This window comes from Equus quagga, chromosome 7 (genome assembly GCF_021613505.1).
Source record: "Equus quagga isolate Etosha38 chromosome 7, UCLA_HA_Equagga_1.0, whole genome shotgun sequence".
NCBI classification, from domain to species: domain Eukaryota; kingdom Metazoa; phylum Chordata; class Mammalia; order Perissodactyla; family Equidae; genus Equus; species Equus quagga.
The window spans coordinates 21,996,379-22,014,314 of record NC_060273.1 but is presented as its reverse complement, the minus strand read 5'-3'; the positions used below and the strand labels follow the sequence as shown (position 1 = coordinate 22,014,314).

Here is a 17,936-nt window from a genome sequence, read left to right as displayed (position 1 = left end):
CTCAAGATCCTATTGCAGAGATCCCAAGGGCGGCTAGAGGAGGGATTTGTACTACTTGGAGAGACCCCAGCTGGGGCTGACAAGGCTTCAGGACAAAATTCTCCCTAGTGGTCACTCCCTAGTGTGGTGAGCTTGGTTTGTCAATTCCAAAGTGGAAGTTGATCAGTGGGGGGTCTGGTTCTTGGAAAATGCAGCATGGTACAAGCTGGGGCCTTCTTTGCTGAATGTCCTTTGCTTTATGTGCATATCAATTCTACTTTTCAGATCAGTCAAACCAGGCCCCCGAGACTAACCGGTGGGCTGTTGATCTTACCTTGACTTTGAGAACTGGAAAAGCCTGGGAAGTGCCCAGCTTCAAACAAAACTAGATCAAGGGGCTCAATAAGGTCACCATATCAATCTCTCGCTCCTCTCTCTCTCTCTTTCTTCTTCCCCACTCCTTACTCCTACTTGGTGTTTTGGTTTTTTTCCCCGAGGAAGATTAGCCCTGAGCTAACTGCTGCCAATTCTCCTCTTTTCGCTGAACGTGCACACTTAACCTCTGCACCACCCGGCCGGCCCTCCTACTTGGTTTTTGCCTGTTGGCTTCATTCTCAGGAAGGCTTTCCCCACATAGTGACAGAAATGGCAACCAGCAGTTCCAGAAAAAGACCCAAGGCTGACATTGATTGGTCCGGCTTCCACCCCTGTACCAGCCGTGCTGGACAGGCACAAAACCTGCATCTGCTAACCCGGTTCATGGAGTTTGGATTTTATTGTGAGGAATAAAGGAGGAATCTTAAAAATCTGAGTACATGATTGACATGGTCAGATCTGTGTGTTAGGGAGAAAGAGTCTGGCTGAGGGACAGGGATTGGGGGCAATGGAGCAGATGAGTTAGGGAGGCTTATTGGCAGTTCTTGGAATCATTCTGGGAAAAGTGAGGAGGGGTTGAACTAGAGTAATTGCAGTAGGGATGGAGGATGGATTGGCCAGGAAAGAAAATAGTGAAAATAGAACATACAAGAGTTGGTGGTTGATTAGCAGTGTTAGGAAAGAAGAAGAATTTATATTTATTGAATGCCGACCACGTTTTGGGCCCTGTGCTGGGCAAATAAAACTCAGTCTCGTGTAGGATCTGGACCTGTAAACAATTACTGTTCAACGTACTGTCCAATTACCATGATAGAGTGATGCACCAGGGGACACTAGCACAGGGGAGAAAAGAAACCATTTGAGGAGTGGCTGTATCAGGGAAGGCTTCACAGAGAAGGAAATTTTGACCTGCGTCTTAAAGGATAAGTAGGGTTCATAAAAGTTTGGCAGCAAACAAGGAGTAAGAGATTTCAGGCCTGTGCCAAAGGCAAAGGACAGAGTCCAAGAAATTGTTGGCCAGAAAAAGCACATCCAAACCAAAGATATATTTAGTTTTGCTCATATAACATTTTTAGAAATTTTTGAATTAGGTCCCAACATTGAAAGATCTGGAGGTTTCACATAAAAATCCATATTTCTAACTCATCTTGAAAAATCAGAAAGCTTAGCTACACATGGCCTGTGACAAAGGGCTGGCACAGCCACAGTCCATCCACTCCCTATTGTAATTCACCTGGCCCCCATCAATTAATATTCATGTTACCTGCCCAGTCCTCTGCGGTGGACTAAAGATGGCTACAAATTCCCTGTAGCTCTTCACATCAAAAGGGGGAGTTAATTTCCCCTCCCCTGGAATCTGGGCTGGTCCTGTGACTGCTTAACCAACAGAATGTGGGAGAAGTGACCCTGTGCCAATTACACGCCTATTATCTTGGAGCACTCTCTCTCTCGACACTCCCTATCAAAACCCGAAACTTATGAGAGATAAAGAAGTGGTTGTCATTTTGAGTCACAAAGTTTTGGAGTGATTTTCTCTGTAACAGCTAACCAAAACACGCACCTCCACTCCTTCCCGTAGAGGCATCTGAGGGCTCAGCCTCTGGACCAGAGGAAGGAGGGAGCACATTGAGCTTGGGTAACGATGAGCAGCAAGGCCAGAAAGGTGGATGGGGGAAGATCACGAAGGGCTTTGTATGTCATGCTGAGGGACCTTCAGCTTTTCCCTAAAGGTGCTGAGGAGCTGACAGAGTTTTGTAAGGTAGGCATAGTATGACCAGGAAGGTGACTCCAGCAATGCTGTAAAAGATGAATCAGAGGAAGGTGATTAGTCCGGGAGCCAACACAACGGTCCAAGCAACACATCTCAGGCAGTGTTGGTGGGCATGGAGCAAAAGGGGGTGATTCAAGGTCAAGACTTCCTCCTCTGCGAGGTTTTCCCTGAGGTGCTAAGAGAACACACAGGTCAAGCCATATACAGATCTTCCTTGACTTAAGATGGGATTACAGCCCGGTAAACCCATTGTAAGTTGAAAATATTGTTAAGTCAAAAATCCATTTAATACACCTAACCTACTGAACATCATGGCTTAGCCTAGCGTCCTTTAAATGTGCTCAAACACTTCCATCAGCCTGCGGTTGGGCAAAATCATCTAACACAAAGCCGATTTTATAATAAAGTGTTGAATATCTCATGTAATTTATTGAATACTGTACTGAAAGTGAAAACAGAATGGCTGTCTGGGTGCAGAATGGTTGTAAGTGTATTTACCCTCGTGATCGTGGGGCTGATGGGGAGCTGCGGCATCACGAGAGAGTATGGCATATTGCTAGCCTGGAAAAAGATCAAAATTGAGAATTCAAAGTATGGCTTCTACTCAATGTGTATTGCTTTTGCACCACTGTAAAGTTGAAAAATCATTAAGTCGAACCATTCAAAGTCAGAGAAGTCTGCAGTTGGCAGTCAGAACTGGGGAGCGCGCACAGGAGTAGGTTTGGGCTGCAGAGACAGATTGGGGGTTGTCAGAGTTTGTAGCTAAGCTGCAGATGTGCGTGAGATAGTGTGGGGAGTTTGGGTGCAACAGATGAGGCGGAGTCCTGGGCAGCAGCCTGCAGATAAGCAAAGGCAGAGGCACTCTGCAGGGGCTTGTAAGAGGAAGCTGCAGAGAAGGAAGAGAAGCAGGAGAGAGCAGGTCCCCCAGTGCCAAAGACAGGAAGAATTCCAGAGGGAGGGAGGAGCCCATAGCATCAGATGCTCACCAAGCTGTGCTTGTTTAAGCTAGAGATCAGAAGGTTATTGATGGCCTTGGCGAGGGCAGGTCCATGTGGAATGGTGGGAGCAGAAGCCAGACTCATGTGGGTGGAAAGTAAGTAGGAAGCGAGGGAGTGGAGACACCGAGTGTGAGCAGCTCTTTCAAGAAACTTGACCGTGAATGGTAAGAGAGAGATAGGGAAGTGCTTTGAGGTCACCAAGTTGAGAACAGTTCCCCCAAAGACACAGGGGACTTAAGCTTGTTTTTATGTACTTAAGAGAGAGGGTCTGTGGAGAGGAGAACTTAGCAGAGCAGGAGAAAGAGAGTCAATGATGGAGTGAGGTCACTGAGGAAATGGGAAGAAATGTGTCCCAAGAGGGAGAAATCAGCCTTGGGCCCAAGGAGGACACCTGCTCTGTCATAACAGTCTGTGGTTGTTGATAGGAGCTTGGGATACTGTTGCTGGTGGAAGCAGGGGAGTTGAAAGAGTTCTCTCTCTTTTCTCCACAAAATAGTAGCATTAGTCATCTCATGAAGGTGAGGAAGGCAGCCTGAGCAGATGGCTAGTGAGAAGTGGCTGGCAAGCTTGACTTAGGCCTGAGCCTGTGGACATGGCATCCTTATATGCCTCCTACTTAAGGCCAGGATTGGTTCTTGAATGTGGGTCAGGGCTGAGCCTGCAGGTGGGTGGAAGACCACAGCTGTGAGAAGACCTGGAATGAGACCCTGTCACTTCTCGGAGACTTGTGTGGGCTTCTCCTTGCCTATAAAAGCAAATTCCTTGAGAAGACACAGGTTGAGGACCCTCATGACCTGCCTCCTGCTGATCTTGCCAGCTTTACCGCTTTCCTCTTCATCCCAAGCACCTGAGGCTCCAGTCATGGGGAAGAGCTCACCCTTCCCCAAAATGTCATTGTCTTTTCCTTGCCTTTATCGGAATTGCTTTTCTCCCTCTCCGCTCCCTTCTCCGCTTGGCAAACTCTTATTCAAGACTCAGTTCAAACATAATGTCATTCATCTATTCCACCAATATCTATGGAGTGTCTGCCATGCTTCATTCCGGGTGTGCCCTCCCAACTCCACTGCTCACCACCGCTTTGAGAGGCCACCTGGACAGTTTGAATGGACTCATGGGTTTTAGAGTCAGGCAGATTTGTATTTGGATCTCAGTTTGTGTGACCTTGGGTAGGTCGTTTATCTCCTCTGAGCCTTGATTTCATCATCTGTAAAAGAGGGACAATAACATACCTCATAGGGCTCTTGAGATCCGTCAGTGATGGAATGGCAGTTCAGTGCTGAGGACCTGGTGCTGCTTGGAGCAGTCAGGACTCTTTTGGTTGTAAGTGACAGAACCTAATTTTAAACATCTCCTCTTACAGTTGATTTGTTTGAATCAGGATCCAAAGAAAGTCCACATATTACAGTTGGTTGATATATTTCTTTTTTTCTTTTTTTTTTCAGGGAAAGATTTGCCCTGAGCTAATATCTGTTCCCAACCTTCCTCTTTTTTTTTCTCCCCAAAGCCCCGGTGTATGGTTGTATGTCTTAGTTGTAAGTCATTCTAGTTCTTCTGTGTGAGCTGCTGCCACAGCATGGCAACTGACAGATAGGTGGTGTGGTTCCAAGACCAGGAAGCGAACCCAGGCCACCAAAGGGGTGAGTGCTCAACTTTAACCACTAGGCCATCAGGGCTGGCTCAGTTGATATATATATATATATATATTTTTTTTTTTTTTTGAGGAAGATTAGCCCTGAGCTAACATCTGCTGCCAATCCTCCTCTTTTTGCTGAGGAAGCCTGGCCCTGAGCTAACATCCATGCCCATCTTCCTCTACTTTATATGTGGGACGCCTACGACAGCATGGCGTGCCAAGAGGTGCCATGTCCGTACCCGGGATCCGAACCGGCGAACCCTGGGCCGCTGAATCGGAACGTGTGCACTTAACTGTTGCGCCACTGGGCTGGCCCCTCAGTTGATAGTTTTCTTAAGACTGTTTTAATATATTTCCCCTCCTTTTCTTTTAATGCCATTTACTCATTGAAGCCAGGTCATTTGTCCTGCAGAATTTTCCACCTTCTAAATTTAGATGATTGCTTCTTCAAGGTGTTATTTACCCTCTTCTTCTACACCTTTACTTCCTATGAACTGGTAGTTAGATGTGGAGGCTTGATTAGAGTCAAGATGATGGGGATGATGATGATGGTGATCATGATGATCATGATGATGATGATTTTGGTAAGAACACTACATAGGTGCTGCTACATACTTACTGCATCATCTTCTAGGAGGCACACAATGTCTGGTTGTCCTGACTGCTGGGTTCTTTTTTAGGCAGTCATGGAAATTTGGTCACAATTTGGGTATTAGATGATGTTAAGAAATTATTGCTGAAATTTTTAGATGTAATTGTGTCTTATATAATGGTATTGTGCTTAGGTAAAATAAAAATCCTTATCTGAAATACAATAACATGGATGAATCCAAAAAAAATTATGCTGAATGAAGAAACTCAGACCCATACTGTATGATTTCATTTGGATGGAACATTCTAGAACAGGCAAAACTAATCTATGCTGACAAAACCCAGATCAGTGGTTGCCTGGGGCTGAGGGTAGGGATTGATTCTAGAAGGGCATGAGGGAACTTTTAGGGGGGATGGAAATATTTCATATCTTGGTAATGGTGGTGATTACATGGGGATATACATTTGTCAAAACTAATTGAGCCATGCACTTGAAATGAGTGTGTTTTACTTTACGGAAATAAAGGTGTATTTTATTGTATGTAAATAAAGTTGATTTTAAAATAAAATAATGTTACAACTAGAATAAAAAGAATCCATTCAAAATACCCACAAAACTATAACATACCTGGGGAAAAAAAAATCTAATGATATACAAGACATTTACAGAGAAAATTGAAAATTACATGAAAGGGCATAAAAGAAGACAAAATATATGGAGAAATACACTGCATTCATGGATGGAAGTCTTAATATCCTTCCCAAATTGATCTATAAAGTGAATGCAATTGTATTAGAAACTCTAAGAGGTTTTAAAAAAGTTTTTACCTGTTAGAAGTAAATATGAAGTATTTAAGTTGAAAGCTATGATGTCTGGGATTTGTTTTACTAGATTCCAAGAAAATAATGTGAAAGAAGAAATCAATCCATATTGGCCACATCTTGATAATTGTTGAGGCTGGGTGGGGGGTGCACACTCTAGAAAGTGAGCAGTGCTGTGCACCATTTACAGGTGAGGGAACATCGCTACAGCAGGGCAGTAGATGGTGAACCCGCGGTTCTCCGGGCCTGTCTGACTCCAGCATGCTCTACAGCTCCACTCCTTAGGGTGGGACAGACCAGTGAAGTCTTGCTGGCCTTCTAAGGAGTTTGGACGTAATCCCTTGTTCAGCTGTTCAGTCCCTCTTTACTGAATGTATCTGGCACCTTGGAAGGGCCTCTGGTTCTGTCTGTCTTCATGGTGGGTGTTGCAGTCAGAACTCTTTCAGTTCTAAGTGCCAGAAATTCAACTCAAACTTACTGGCTTATGTAGAAAAAAGGCACTTATGCTTTATGTGACAGAGAGGTTAAAGGGTTCAGGCACAGCTTGATCCAGATACTCAAATGATGTCAAGAATATATCTGTCTTCATATCTTGCCTCTGCAGTCCTGTGTGTGCGCTCATTCTGGCCAGCTTTTCCTGCATAGTGACAAGGTGGTCATTACTAGTGCTGGGCTTAGAACCTATCAGTTTACTAACTCCCAGTGGAAAGAGGGCTCTTTTTCCTAGCAGCTCCTTGGTGCTTCTGATCATAGACTTGAATAAGTGCCTGTGCCTGAACCAATCAAAAAACGTTGCTTTGACTGGGGAAGGGTAGGCCACTTGCCTACCCTGGACCCCCCTCTTGAACCTCAGAGACTGCCAGTGAGAAAAGTTGGTTCCCCAAGGGAAAATCCAGATGTGGCCACCAGTAAAGAGGAGATGGTAAGATGCCGGGCCAGCAGCACCCCGCAGGAACCCCCTCCCAACACCCCTCCTAGGGAGGCCTCAGCCCCTTCTCAAACACATGAAGCGCCTCATGGCAGGGCCTTCACCACCCACCACTGAACTAATTCTCACTATTTTTCTTTTTTTTTTGAAAGATTGGCCCTGAGCTAACATCTGTTGCCAATCTTTTTTTTCTTCTTCTTCTTTTTCTTCTCTGTAGTTGTATATCCTAGTTGTAGGTCCTTCTGGTTGTGCTGTGTGGGACGCTGCCTCAGCATGGTCTGATCAGCAGGGTCGTGTCCGTGCTCAGGATCCAAACTGGCGGAAACCTAGTGCGCTAAAGCAGAGCGCACGAACTTAACGGCTCAGCCGCAGGGCCGGCCCCCTCTCACTCTTGTGTTCCACCACTGGCCTTGCATCCGTCCTCTGCAGCAGCCCCAGACCTGTCTGCTCCCATCCCGCACTGCAGACCAACTGGAATGTGGAAGCAGCGTCTGTGCTTCCCGACCTCTCCCTCTCAAGGCCTGTCAGCCTCTTGCCTTTGGGGGCATGGTTTTCAGGTCCCTCATCAATGTGCCTGTCTTTTGATTGGAATGAGATGCTCCAGGGCTGAAGGCAGTGTGTGCCTCAGTTTCTTCTGTGTAAAATGGAGGTAGTGTCTGCCACCCAGGAGTGTTGTGAGGATTAAACGAGTGTAGCATATTTATAGTGTTCAGAACAGTGCCCAGCACATAGTAGGCACTCCGGAGACGCCTCCCATCATTCTTACCACTTCAGCTGGAGACCGTACATCACAGTCCCTGCTCATCCTTGGCCAGGCCAGGCCAGCAGCAGGCGCTCAGCTACAGTGCAACCCACAGGTTTCTACAATTGAATAATGTGTAGAACATTTTGACATACCTTGTCTCATTTGAGCCTCATAACTTTGTGAGGAGAGCAGGACAAACCACATTTCCCCATTTACAGATGAAGAAACTGAAGCTCAGAGGAGTTAGACCTGTTGCCCAAGGTCACCCAGCCAATCTGTAGTGGAGCTAGGATTTGAACCAGTCCCTTGAAGGCCCACGTTACTCGGCCTTTGTTCAGGCTGCCCCTCAGCCTACAAGACCTCCTCCAGTCATGCCTGCAGGTGCTTTCTCATCCTTTCAGGTCCAGCTCAGATACTCTGTAACAGTAACAATAACAAGAACTAACATTTAGTAAGCACTTGCTACATTCCAGATGAGGCACAAAAGGCTATCCTTTCTCCATAACCTCATGAGGTAGGTGTGACTTTGTTATAGACGGAGAAACTGAGGCTGAGAGAGGTTAAGTAACCTGCCCAAGGTCACTCAGTAGGTGTAACAGCTAGGAGTCAAACTCAGAAGGAAGTCAGTTTCTAGAATAGGTCTTTCTCGCACTCTGCGTTGCTATGTCCATGACGTGGTCTATGAATCCAGGGATGAGAACAAACTCCTCCTTCCTCTTGAGTCTGAAGTGTAGGCTGCTGCCTCTGCTTAGCTCCCTGAAAGCTGTTATTCGCGCCCCTCCTTCCATTAGGCTGAGAGCTCCTTGGGGGCAGGAACCTGACTCCTTCACCTCTACAGACCAGGCACAAAGAGGCGCTCCGGAAGGCCAAATTATTTCATTTGTTCCTTGTGAGGAAGAAGGGCAGAGCTGCTCCTAGATGAAGACATGAGACCCAAGAGGTGAAGTGCCTCTCCCAAGGCCACCCATCTGTAGATGTAGGAGCCTGGACAAGTCCCCAGGTCTCCCGGGGGCAGGTCGGCGCAGGGCTCTCTCGCGGAGCCCCTTCCTGACCTCCATTCCCTGACTGTGGGGGGAGAAAGGGAACACAGCCTTAGCTGGGGTGGGCGTGGGGCCCGAAGAGCGGGCCTGATGGGCGCTTTTATGAACGCCAGGGAAAGGATGGTGAGTGGGCTGGGGATGGACTGAAGGAGGGAAGAAGGAACAGGGTATTTTTGCATTTTGACATTAAAAAAGGTGCAGATTAGATTGTCAGTGACTGGCCAGCAGCATCTGTTTTGATTCGGAATTGGCAGCGTAAGGCGCTGAGCTCCTCCGCGGAGGAAGGGGAAGGCAGGCAGCCGGCTTGGAGAGAGGCGGCGCTTTCGCGGAGGGAAGGGCCATCCCTCTCAAGAGCTCCGCCCAAAGGGGCGCTGCCACCCCTAAGGAGGCCGGCGGCTGCTGCTTCTCATTCATTGTCTTGACAAGAGCATCCTCAGCGGGCAGTCTCTGGCTCCTCCAGCTCCTTCCTTAGCCTTCTGCTCTCCCTCCTCCATTTGGGGGTCACTCATCTCAGCAGCAGGTAAGCCTGGGGTGCCCGGAGAAGGGTCTAGGCATGGCTGCCCTGGGCCACCTGTGAGGCAGGCGTGAGCTTGGCTCTGGGGGCGGACAGATTGTCAGGTCGAGCTGGCTCTGAGATAGGGACAGAGCCCATCCACGCCCCGCGTGGAGAGGACTCGCCTGAGGGTGTGGGTGCGCGTCGGAGGGTCCATGTGTGTGTGGGAGAGCGCTGTGAAGAGGCGCGGGGGAGGGACCAGCGCAGCCAAGATGGAGGTGGGGGAGCCGGGGGTCAGGACATGAGCCGGCGGTGACTCTCCCCAGAATGGGACTCTTTGGTATGGGGGTTCGGGGCAGGCTGGGATGAGCCTAGCAGCTGCCCTGAGCTTGGAGACAGGAAGGGGTTGAGAGCAAAACAAGAAAAGACCAAGTTCCCCTTTCCGTGGTTTCCGGACCTAGTACCTGCGGTGGGGGAGGAGGCAGGGTGGGGCGATGACTTCCTGTCCCCCAAGCTCCAGTTTGGGGCTCCCCTCTCCCCAGACCCAGGCTTCTCACCTGGGCCTGATGCCCTGCCCCAGACTGCTGTTTCTCACGCATGCTCCTCGCTTGCTTCTGGGCGGGCAGACCCAGGAGCCTCCTGGAGAGTCACAGGGTGGGTGAGGGTGGCTGGAGCCCCCAGTGAGAAGGGCCAGGCCCAAAGGCAGGGCAGATGGGTGAAGCTGGGGAGGTAGAGTAGAGGCCCTGGGGAGGTTGCCCTCCGAGAGGGAAGCAGAGGCCCCTACACTGGACAGAAGGCGATGCTGTTGGGTACTGAGATGGGGCCTGGAGCCTGGGGGACCAGAGGCAGTCCCCTTGGCTTTGCTTGCTCTCTGCCCAGCCACCGCAGGGGAAAACCATCCTAGCTGGACCTCAGAGAAGTCAGTGTCAGCTTCCCCCTTGCTGTGTATAGTTCCAGTGTGGGTGGAGATGGCACTTAGGGCACCTGCTTGAGCAGAGGCGAGATGCAGAGGAATGGGAGGAGGATACTAGGACCCGAGCCATCCGCCTATTTCTGATGCCCAGAGACCTACTAGGGAGGCCATCCTGCCTCTGAGGACATGCCTCCTGGGCAGGCCACTTCCTTCTGTGTCCAGCCCTGTGCCAGGAGGCAAAGCCAGTGCTGCCCCTGCCTATAGAAGCTCCCCATGTGGGTATGAGGGATGTGAGGTCTGGATGCTGAGACTGAGAGAACGCACCCTCCAAGCTGTCTGTACTGAAGCCCCCGGAGTGTGAATCATCAGAAGGGAAGGGCTCTGTGTCCATCAGCCAGTCAGTTGACAGATCAGCACTAGGTGCTACCCCACCTGAGGCTCTGCTGTAGAGGCCAAGGGTACACAAGTGGGGCCTGGGGTGGGTGGAGAAGGTTAGATGGGTGTGGGGAGGCAGGCGGAAGGCAAGCATGAGGGTAGCAGGATGTCAGTTACAGAGGACAGGGGTAGGGAGCCCAGGGAGGTGATGCTGGGGAAATTAGCTGAGACCTTAAACTCTAAGCTGAGGGGTGTCCTGGAAGAAACGGGGACCACTGTAAGGTCAGAGTTGACCTGAAGGGGAAAAAGCTCTCAACCCATGTGCTCCCCAGGATGAGCCGACAAGTGGTCCGCTCCAGCAAGTTCCGCCATGTGTTTGGGCAGCCAGCCAAGGCCGACCAGTGCTATGAGGATGTGCGCGTCTCGCAGACCACCTGGGACAGTGGCTTCTGTGCTGTCAACCCCAAGTTCGTGGCCCTCATATGTGAGGCCAGCGGGGGAGGGGCCTTCCTGGTGCTGCCCCTGGGCAAGGTGAGCCCCAGGAGCCCTGGGATCAGCAGTCCTCCACCTAAGGGGGCCTCTGGCTGTCCCATGGCCCCCTGGAGGTCCTGATTAGGTGATTGTCACCAAGCTTTCCTGGGCTGCAGCACTGTCATCTGTAAAACTGAGCTAGGCCAGATGGGCCTTAAGCTTCCTCCAGTTCCTACATGCAGTAGTCATATGGAAACTGAAGCTCAGAGGGAGATGACACGAGAAGGGTCGTGCAGTGAGTTCTTCAGACCCAGGGCCAGGTCTTCCAAGTCTCAGCCTGGGGCTTTCTCCCCCTGGGAGCACAGAGAGGGCTGGGTTGGGGTCTGGGCAGGCCCAGCAGTGCTCTCAGGGTTGGGAGGGACGTCAGGTCTAGGCTTGTCTGAGCCCTTGGAAACCCAGCAAGCAGCGGCCCCCAGTTCACAGGCAGGGATGATGTAAGAGGCCCTCTCCCCTTCCCAGCCTGCCCTCCCTCTGGTCCTGCTCCCTTTTCCCCCTACTGTCCGCTGACTCCACCCCCAGCACACTCCTGTGCTCTTGGGGGGTGAGACAGGAAGGGGAGACGGGCCCCTAAGTTGTTACCTTAAAAGGGCCGATGGAAGCAAATAGAAGAGGAAGTGGTTGTCGGGGTGAGAGCTGGGCCCACGCCCCGCACTCCTCTTCACACAGGAAGCCCTGCTGCAGCAGCTGTCCCCAGAAGTGGCCATTTCCAAACCTCTGCCCCTGCCTGGGGGCCAGCTATGGCAGACTTCCCCACGTCCCTGCCCTTTTGGAAGGACCCAGCCCCACCATTCACACACTTCCCTGGGGAACCCCAACCCCAATACAACCTAGCCCCCCGCTACCTGTCCCAGGCCCAGGGCCTTTGCTTATCATCCCATGGAAGCTTCACTCAGGGAAGCTGGGGTGGGGGTTGGGGTGCCAGCCCTCAGGGCGTGGATGAGAAACTGAGATAAAGACAGGAACTTGGCCAGGGTCTGACAGTAAGCAGGACCAGGGCTCAGCATGGCCCCGGTGCTCAACCCTGCAGCCCATCCTGCACTACTTGTGCCCAGCCCTCCTGAGCTGCCCAGACAACTCTGGGACTGGGGCACAGGACAAGCCCTCCCACCCTAGGCCTGCTCTGCCTTCCAGGGACCCCATAGCCTTCCTCTCTGTGCCTCTCTGAAGGGGTGTGGGGAGGTTAGATTGGGTTCAGAGGGCAAAAGCGCCTCCCTCAGAGGCTCTGCTGTGCCCTCTAGACTGGACGTGTGGACAAGAATGCGCCCACGGTCTGTGGCCACACAGCCCCTGTGCTGGACATCGCCTGGTGCCCGCACAACGATAACGTCATTGCCAGTGGCTCCGAGGATTGCACAGTCATGGTGAGTGGTGGGGGGACACGGGCTAGGAGGGGGTTCCAGCATTGGATCTGACATGTGGAATCCCTAAGACTCACTCACTCCTTCTCTCCAGGTGTGGGAGATCCCTGACGGGGGCCTGGTGCTGCCCCTGAGGGAAGCTGTCGTCACCCTGGAGGGCCACACCAAGCGCGTGGGCATCGTAGCCTGGCACCCCACAGCCCAGAATGTGCTGCTCAGTGCAGGTACCTGGGGAGAGAGGAGGGGTCGGCTGGTCACCTGGCAATGAAAGTGGGAGGCTCATGGCTTCTGACACTGGGGCCATCATCCAGGTTGTGACAACGTGATCCTGGTGTGGGATGTGGGCACTGGGGCCACCATGCTGATGCTGGGCACGGACGTGCACCCGGATACAATCTACAGTGTGGACTGGAGCCGAGACGGTGCCCTCATCTGCACCTCCTGCCGTGACAAGCGTGTGCGCATCATCGAGCCCCGCAAAGGCACTGTTGTAGCTGTGAGTTGCTATGAACCGTGACCCCTGACCGTGGGACCTTTACTCCTCCTACCCACCACCAACCAGGCCCCTAAACGCTGCCCTCTCTCGCCTCCAGCAGGGGTCTGGCCCTTAGAGTGTGTGTGTATGTGCCTGACTGACCACCTCCCTTTCCTTCCAGGAGAAGGACCGCCCCCACGAGGGGACCAGGCCTGTGCGCGCTGTGTTTGTATCAGATGGAAAGATCCTGACCACAGGCTTCAACCGAATGAGTGAGCGGCAGGTGGCGCTGTGGGACATGGTGAGTGCTTGGTGGGAGCAGAGTCAGAAGATAGGAGGCCTAGGCCTTGCCCTGCCACTTGCCTGGCTATAAGGCCACGAGCCTCAGTTTACCCACCATGAGATGGAGTTTCTGCTGGTTGGTCTTTCCTGGGTCACTGCTCAGTGAAGAGCACCATCCCTGGGGCCTGACATGGCCCAGCTCATTGTTACCTCCCACCTGACTTTACAGAAGCACCTGGAGGAGCCGCTGTCCCTGCAGGAGCTGGACACTAGCAGTGGCGTCTTACTGCCCTTCTTCGACCCCGACACCAACATTGTCTACCTCTGTGGCAAGGTGGCCCAGTTGGGAAGGGCATCAGGGGAGGGAGGTGGGCAGTGGGGCTTCGAAAGGACCACAGCTGGAGGCATCTGTCAGTATTGATCGTCCCTTGCACCCACCACCTGCAGGGTGACAGCTCTATCCGGTACTTCGAGATCACTTCTGAGGCCCCATTCCTGCACTATCTCTCCATGTTCAGTTCTAAGGAGTCCCAGCGTGGCATGGGCTACATGCCCAAACGTGGCCTGGAGGTGAACAAGTGTGAGATTGCCAGGTGATTCCCCCCTGACTCTGACCTGAGCATGCTCCTTGGGCAGTGCTGACCCCACGCTGACCTTCAGTCCCAGCCCAACCATGCTGTGGGCATTGCTCACCTTCCTGTTTCCACAGATTCTACAAGCTGCACGAGCGGAGGTGTGAGCCCATTGCCATGACAGTGCCTAGAAAGGTGATGTTCCCATGTCCCTCCCTGGGCTCTGGGTGGGGCACTGACCTCATGGAGTTGCAGGGTGGTGCTGTGGCTGAAGCACTCTCTTAACCAGCCTTGGCCTTGCCCACAGTCGGACCTGTTCCAGGAGGACCTGTACCCACCCACTGCAGGGCCGGATGCTGCCCTCACAGCTGAGGAGTGGCTGGGGGGTCGGAATGCCGGGCCCCTCCTCATTTCCCTCAAGGATGGCTACGTGCCCCCAAAGAGCCGGGAGCTGAGGGTCAACCGGGGCCTGGATACTGGGCGCAGGAAGACAGCACCAGAGGCCAGTGGCACTCCTAGCTCGGTGAGAGGTTGATGGGAACCTGGGAATCAAGATGGGAAGACAGGGTAGGGCAGGGGCTGCTACACTACTGATGTGGTCATTGACCCAGTGGAAAGAGGCTGGCATTTGGGGCATCCTAAACTCACAATGTTGGGGATCCCTTGGGGGCCGGGAGTGGGTAATCCTGAGGCCTCAGAAAACAGGTTTCAGGTTTATAGGCCTCCAGCTCTCTGGGCTGCAACTGGCTGAGAGAGGGAAGGGCTTGAGCCCTGGGGCTCTTGGGAGGGGGCTGAGGGGATGGCAGGGTAAGGGGAACCCAGGGAAGCTAATGCAGCACTGGACCCCCAGGATGCTGTATCCCGGCTGGAGGAAGAGATGAGGAAGCTCCAGGCCACTGTGCAGGAGCTACAGAAGCGCTTGGATAGGCTGGAGGAGACAGTCCAGGCCAAGTAGAGGACCCCAGGGCCTTCAGCTGGGACCCATGGCATCACCACCTTCCCTTCCATTCATACTCCCTACTCCTCAGGCCACAATGGCACATAAAAGAAAAATAATAATAAAATGGCTTTATTTTCTGATATCTCTCAGACTCTGATGCCTGGTCACCTAGATGCTGGGTCTGCTGAACTGACCTGCCCTTGAGCTTCCCTCTCGGTAGCCTTGATGGGACTGTTCCATGGCAGGGGCTGGGGGATGCCCTAGACCACAGGAAAAGGCCTTGGTGGGTGGGAGCCACTCCGTGCTGATGTGGGTTGGAAGCCTGCTCTGTTTCCCAGCTCCTTCTCAGAGAGAGCAGGTCTGAGATACTCAGGGCCCTAGCATGGAGTCTCAGTAACTCCTATGTTTACCCCAAACCTGTCCTTCCTAGTCAACCAAAACAGCAGGTTGCACGCAACTGTACCGACACTGTTGCTTATGCAGAAATGAAACAAGTAGCACTTACATGACATCTTTCAAACTACAGGCCCAAGGGATCAAAGTAAGGGGACCTTTTGTAAGGAAAAAGCTTAAAACCAAAGCAATGGCTCAACTCTAGTTTACAGGTGAGGAAACTGAGGCACAGAGCAGGAGAGGGGCTTGCCAAAGGGCAGATCCTGAGCCGTGACTTGAGTCTCCCCTTCTGGTTCAGAACCTTCCCCACAGTGCTGCTGCTTCTTGAGCCCTTACTGTGGCCTCCACCTGGCCTGGCCTTTGTGACAGGGACTTGAATAGATCTGTCAGGCGCTATCAGTACGGGGCTTGAAGTCGCTTTCTGATGCCCAACTTAGCAGGTGACCCCCTGAGCTGGGAGACATTAGGGATGGGTGTCCTGGCCACAGCAGGGTTGGTTCATCCACGCAGGGACCACAGCGAGGACTAAACGCCCCATTCGCAGCCCCCTCCCCCGTCTTCAGTGTGCTATAGGAACTACCTGGGTAGAGAGCTGCGCAAGGCAGCCATACAAACATCCCTGTCTGCCCATTTTGGTCTCAACCTCTATTCAAGCGACATACCTTGGGCAAGTCACTTCTCTCCAGGCCTCAGCTGCCCATCTACAAAACGGGGAGGGATACCACCACAGCTCTGTGAACACAGTGGGTGGATCCAATGAGGGACGTGGTAAAGACAGAATCAGAAGATCTGGAGCCTGGGCCTCTTAAAGAGGTGAGGTTTCTTATCTGAGCCTCTCTGGGCATAATGGGCCCTTTTGAGTAGATTCAGTCACTCCTCCTGGCCCAGGGAAACTGAAAAAAAAAGTTCAGAAACGATTCCTGGACCCAAAAGGAACCTGTCATCACCATGACTTCCAGCTTTACCAGCCCATTCTCCCTGATAGGAGCGAGAGGGAGGTAGGGGGTGGAGGTAACTTAGGGGCCAAGAAACTGGCCTTGAAAACAGGGGAACAGGGTGGGTGGGATGGTTGAAACCTGCCATTTCTCACTCCGCAAGAGCCCTGCCCCCAACTGGGTCACTTGCTATCCCTCCTGGGTCTTAGGGACTTCATCTGTACAAGGCCTTATCAACCCTGGCACCTGTGTTTAAGACTGATCATAGGGGCATCACCTGCCCCAATTCTGCGTCTCAGGTCAGCTTTATATTCCTTCTCTAACCCTATTCCCTGCCCACACCTCCATTCTTGCAAACCTCATGGTCTCCCCAGGGGCAGCTGTGGCCACATCAAGCCCAGGGCTAACGGGTCACTGGGCCCTCTCCAGCGGGCCAGAAAACATCAGCATTCCAGGTGTTGGGGAGCTGCTGCTGGAGTACTACGTCCCTGAGGCTGTGAGGGGCTGGGGGAACTTGCGGGGGAAGTGTGGAAGTATCATGCCTCTGACACTGCAATGATGCTGGGGAGAGGGAGAGATTTGTTAAATTGGCCAGGGTCCTGAAACTCTAAGCACCTTCTCATCTGTGCATCTTGAAGGCAGGCAGAGCAAGAATCTCCAGCAATGGTCAATGAATGGATGGGTAGGGTGGGTAGTGGCAGTACCCCTAAGGGTCTACCAGAAATTACAGAGAAGGCCTGTGAGGCCTGCCCTGGAAGGGACCTTAAGGATACAATTTGTTATAAGTGGGGACACAGGCCTACCTGTGGAGAGGGACTTGCCCAAGGTAAAACCATGGACTGTGGCAGGGCAGGGAGAAGCTAGGCTCTAGACTCAGCACCCCTCTCACCCTCCCAAACACAACACACTGACACAGAAGCTGGCCCTGATTCATAATTTAATGGCTGTGCTGGTCCAGGTCCCTTATTTCTGCCGCTCACGGGCCCACTGCTCTGGGGTTAGGGTTTTCTGCTCAAAGGCATGGATGTGCGGGAGTTCTTCTGCTAAGCACGTGTTCACCAGCCTGGAGAGAGAGACGGCGTTAGGAAAATGCAGGCTGGGACCTGGGACACAGTCCCTGAAGGTAGGGTGACCAGGGAGGCTGGAGGTGTCTCCCAGGTCGTAGTCCCCGGGAGCTGGGAACAAGCTGGGAGAGGGCCAAAGTCACAATACTTGAAGCAGGAGCCACGAAGGCGGGATCCTTGGGGTCGTGGTCCACGGTGCTGGGCCGAGTTGGCCCGGGTGAGGGAGTTAAGCTGCAGGGAGTGGCCGGGGTATCGTCCCGGAGCTGGGACCGCGCTGAGCGAGGTGCTCCCAGGGCCTCACCGGTGTCTCTGAAGCAGCGGCTTCCCCTGAAACTTGGCCGACACCACCAGGACTCGGAAACTGGACGCGCAACGGTTGGGAGTCGTGTCCTCCACTTCCTATGGGGCAGAATGGTGTGGATGGTGCTAAACCCTGCCCCCAGCAGCCCTTTTCCCCTCGTCGGGCGAGTCCAGGCCGCTCAACTCACCACGTGCTCTGCCTCCAGGTCCCGCTGCAGCTTCTCCCGGAGGTATTCGGCGCTGAGCTCCATCGCGGCAGCCCAGCGAGGGCAGCAGCCCGGCGGGGACGCACGACCAGCTCAGACCCCGGCCACACTGCTTCCGCCCTTCCTGACGCCACTTCCGCCGAGGCCTCTACTTCCGCCCTTACTAAGGCGTCTGTAAACCAAGCACTTCCGCCCTCTCGCAAGCCCAGCTTTCCAA

At 52.6% G+C, this 17,936-nt stretch overlaps 2 protein-coding genes across 5 annotated transcripts in view; one reads left to right on the top strand and one right to left on the bottom strand.

Moving 5' to 3' along the window:
- Nucleotides 1-14,963, top strand: part of CORO1A (coronin 1A) — a 38,638-nt gene extending 23,675 nt beyond the window's left edge. For 3 of the 4 annotated variants that reach the window (XM_046668292.1, XM_046668294.1, XM_046668290.1), the window contains exons 2-11: nt 10,996-11,194; nt 12,433-12,555; nt 12,647-12,776; nt 12,864-13,048; nt 13,209-13,328; nt 13,539-13,643; nt 13,757-13,902; nt 14,019-14,076; nt 14,189-14,404; nt 14,732-14,963. In XM_046668292.1, the coding sequence (XP_046524248.1) occupies nt 10,997-11,194; nt 12,433-12,555; nt 12,647-12,776; nt 12,864-13,048; nt 13,209-13,328; nt 13,539-13,643; nt 13,757-13,902; nt 14,019-14,076; nt 14,189-14,404; nt 14,732-14,836 (1,386 nt within the window). In that variant the 5' untranslated portion in view covers nt 10,996 and the 3' untranslated portion in view covers nt 14,837-14,963. Of the gene's footprint in view, nt 1-9,110; nt 9,403-10,995; nt 11,195-12,432; nt 12,556-12,646; nt 12,777-12,863; nt 13,049-13,208; nt 13,329-13,538; nt 13,644-13,756; nt 13,903-14,018; nt 14,077-14,188; nt 14,405-14,731 lie in introns of those variants that run through there. The other variant, XM_046668291.1, reaches the window with a different exon arrangement.
- Nucleotides 14,964-17,069: 2,106 nt separating this feature from the next.
- Nucleotides 17,070-17,862, bottom strand: BOLA2B (bolA family member 2B). Its single transcript, XM_046665355.1, has 3 exons — nt 17,702-17,862; nt 17,515-17,612; nt 17,070-17,212 (listed from the first exon to the last, which is right to left on the bottom strand). Exons 1-3 carry the CDS (start codon nt 17,762-17,764, stop codon nt 17,113-17,115), a joined length of 261 nt encoding a protein of 86 aa, XP_046521311.1. The 5' UTR covers nt 17,765-17,862; the 3' UTR covers nt 17,070-17,112.
- Nucleotides 17,863-17,936: the final 74 nt, after the last annotated feature.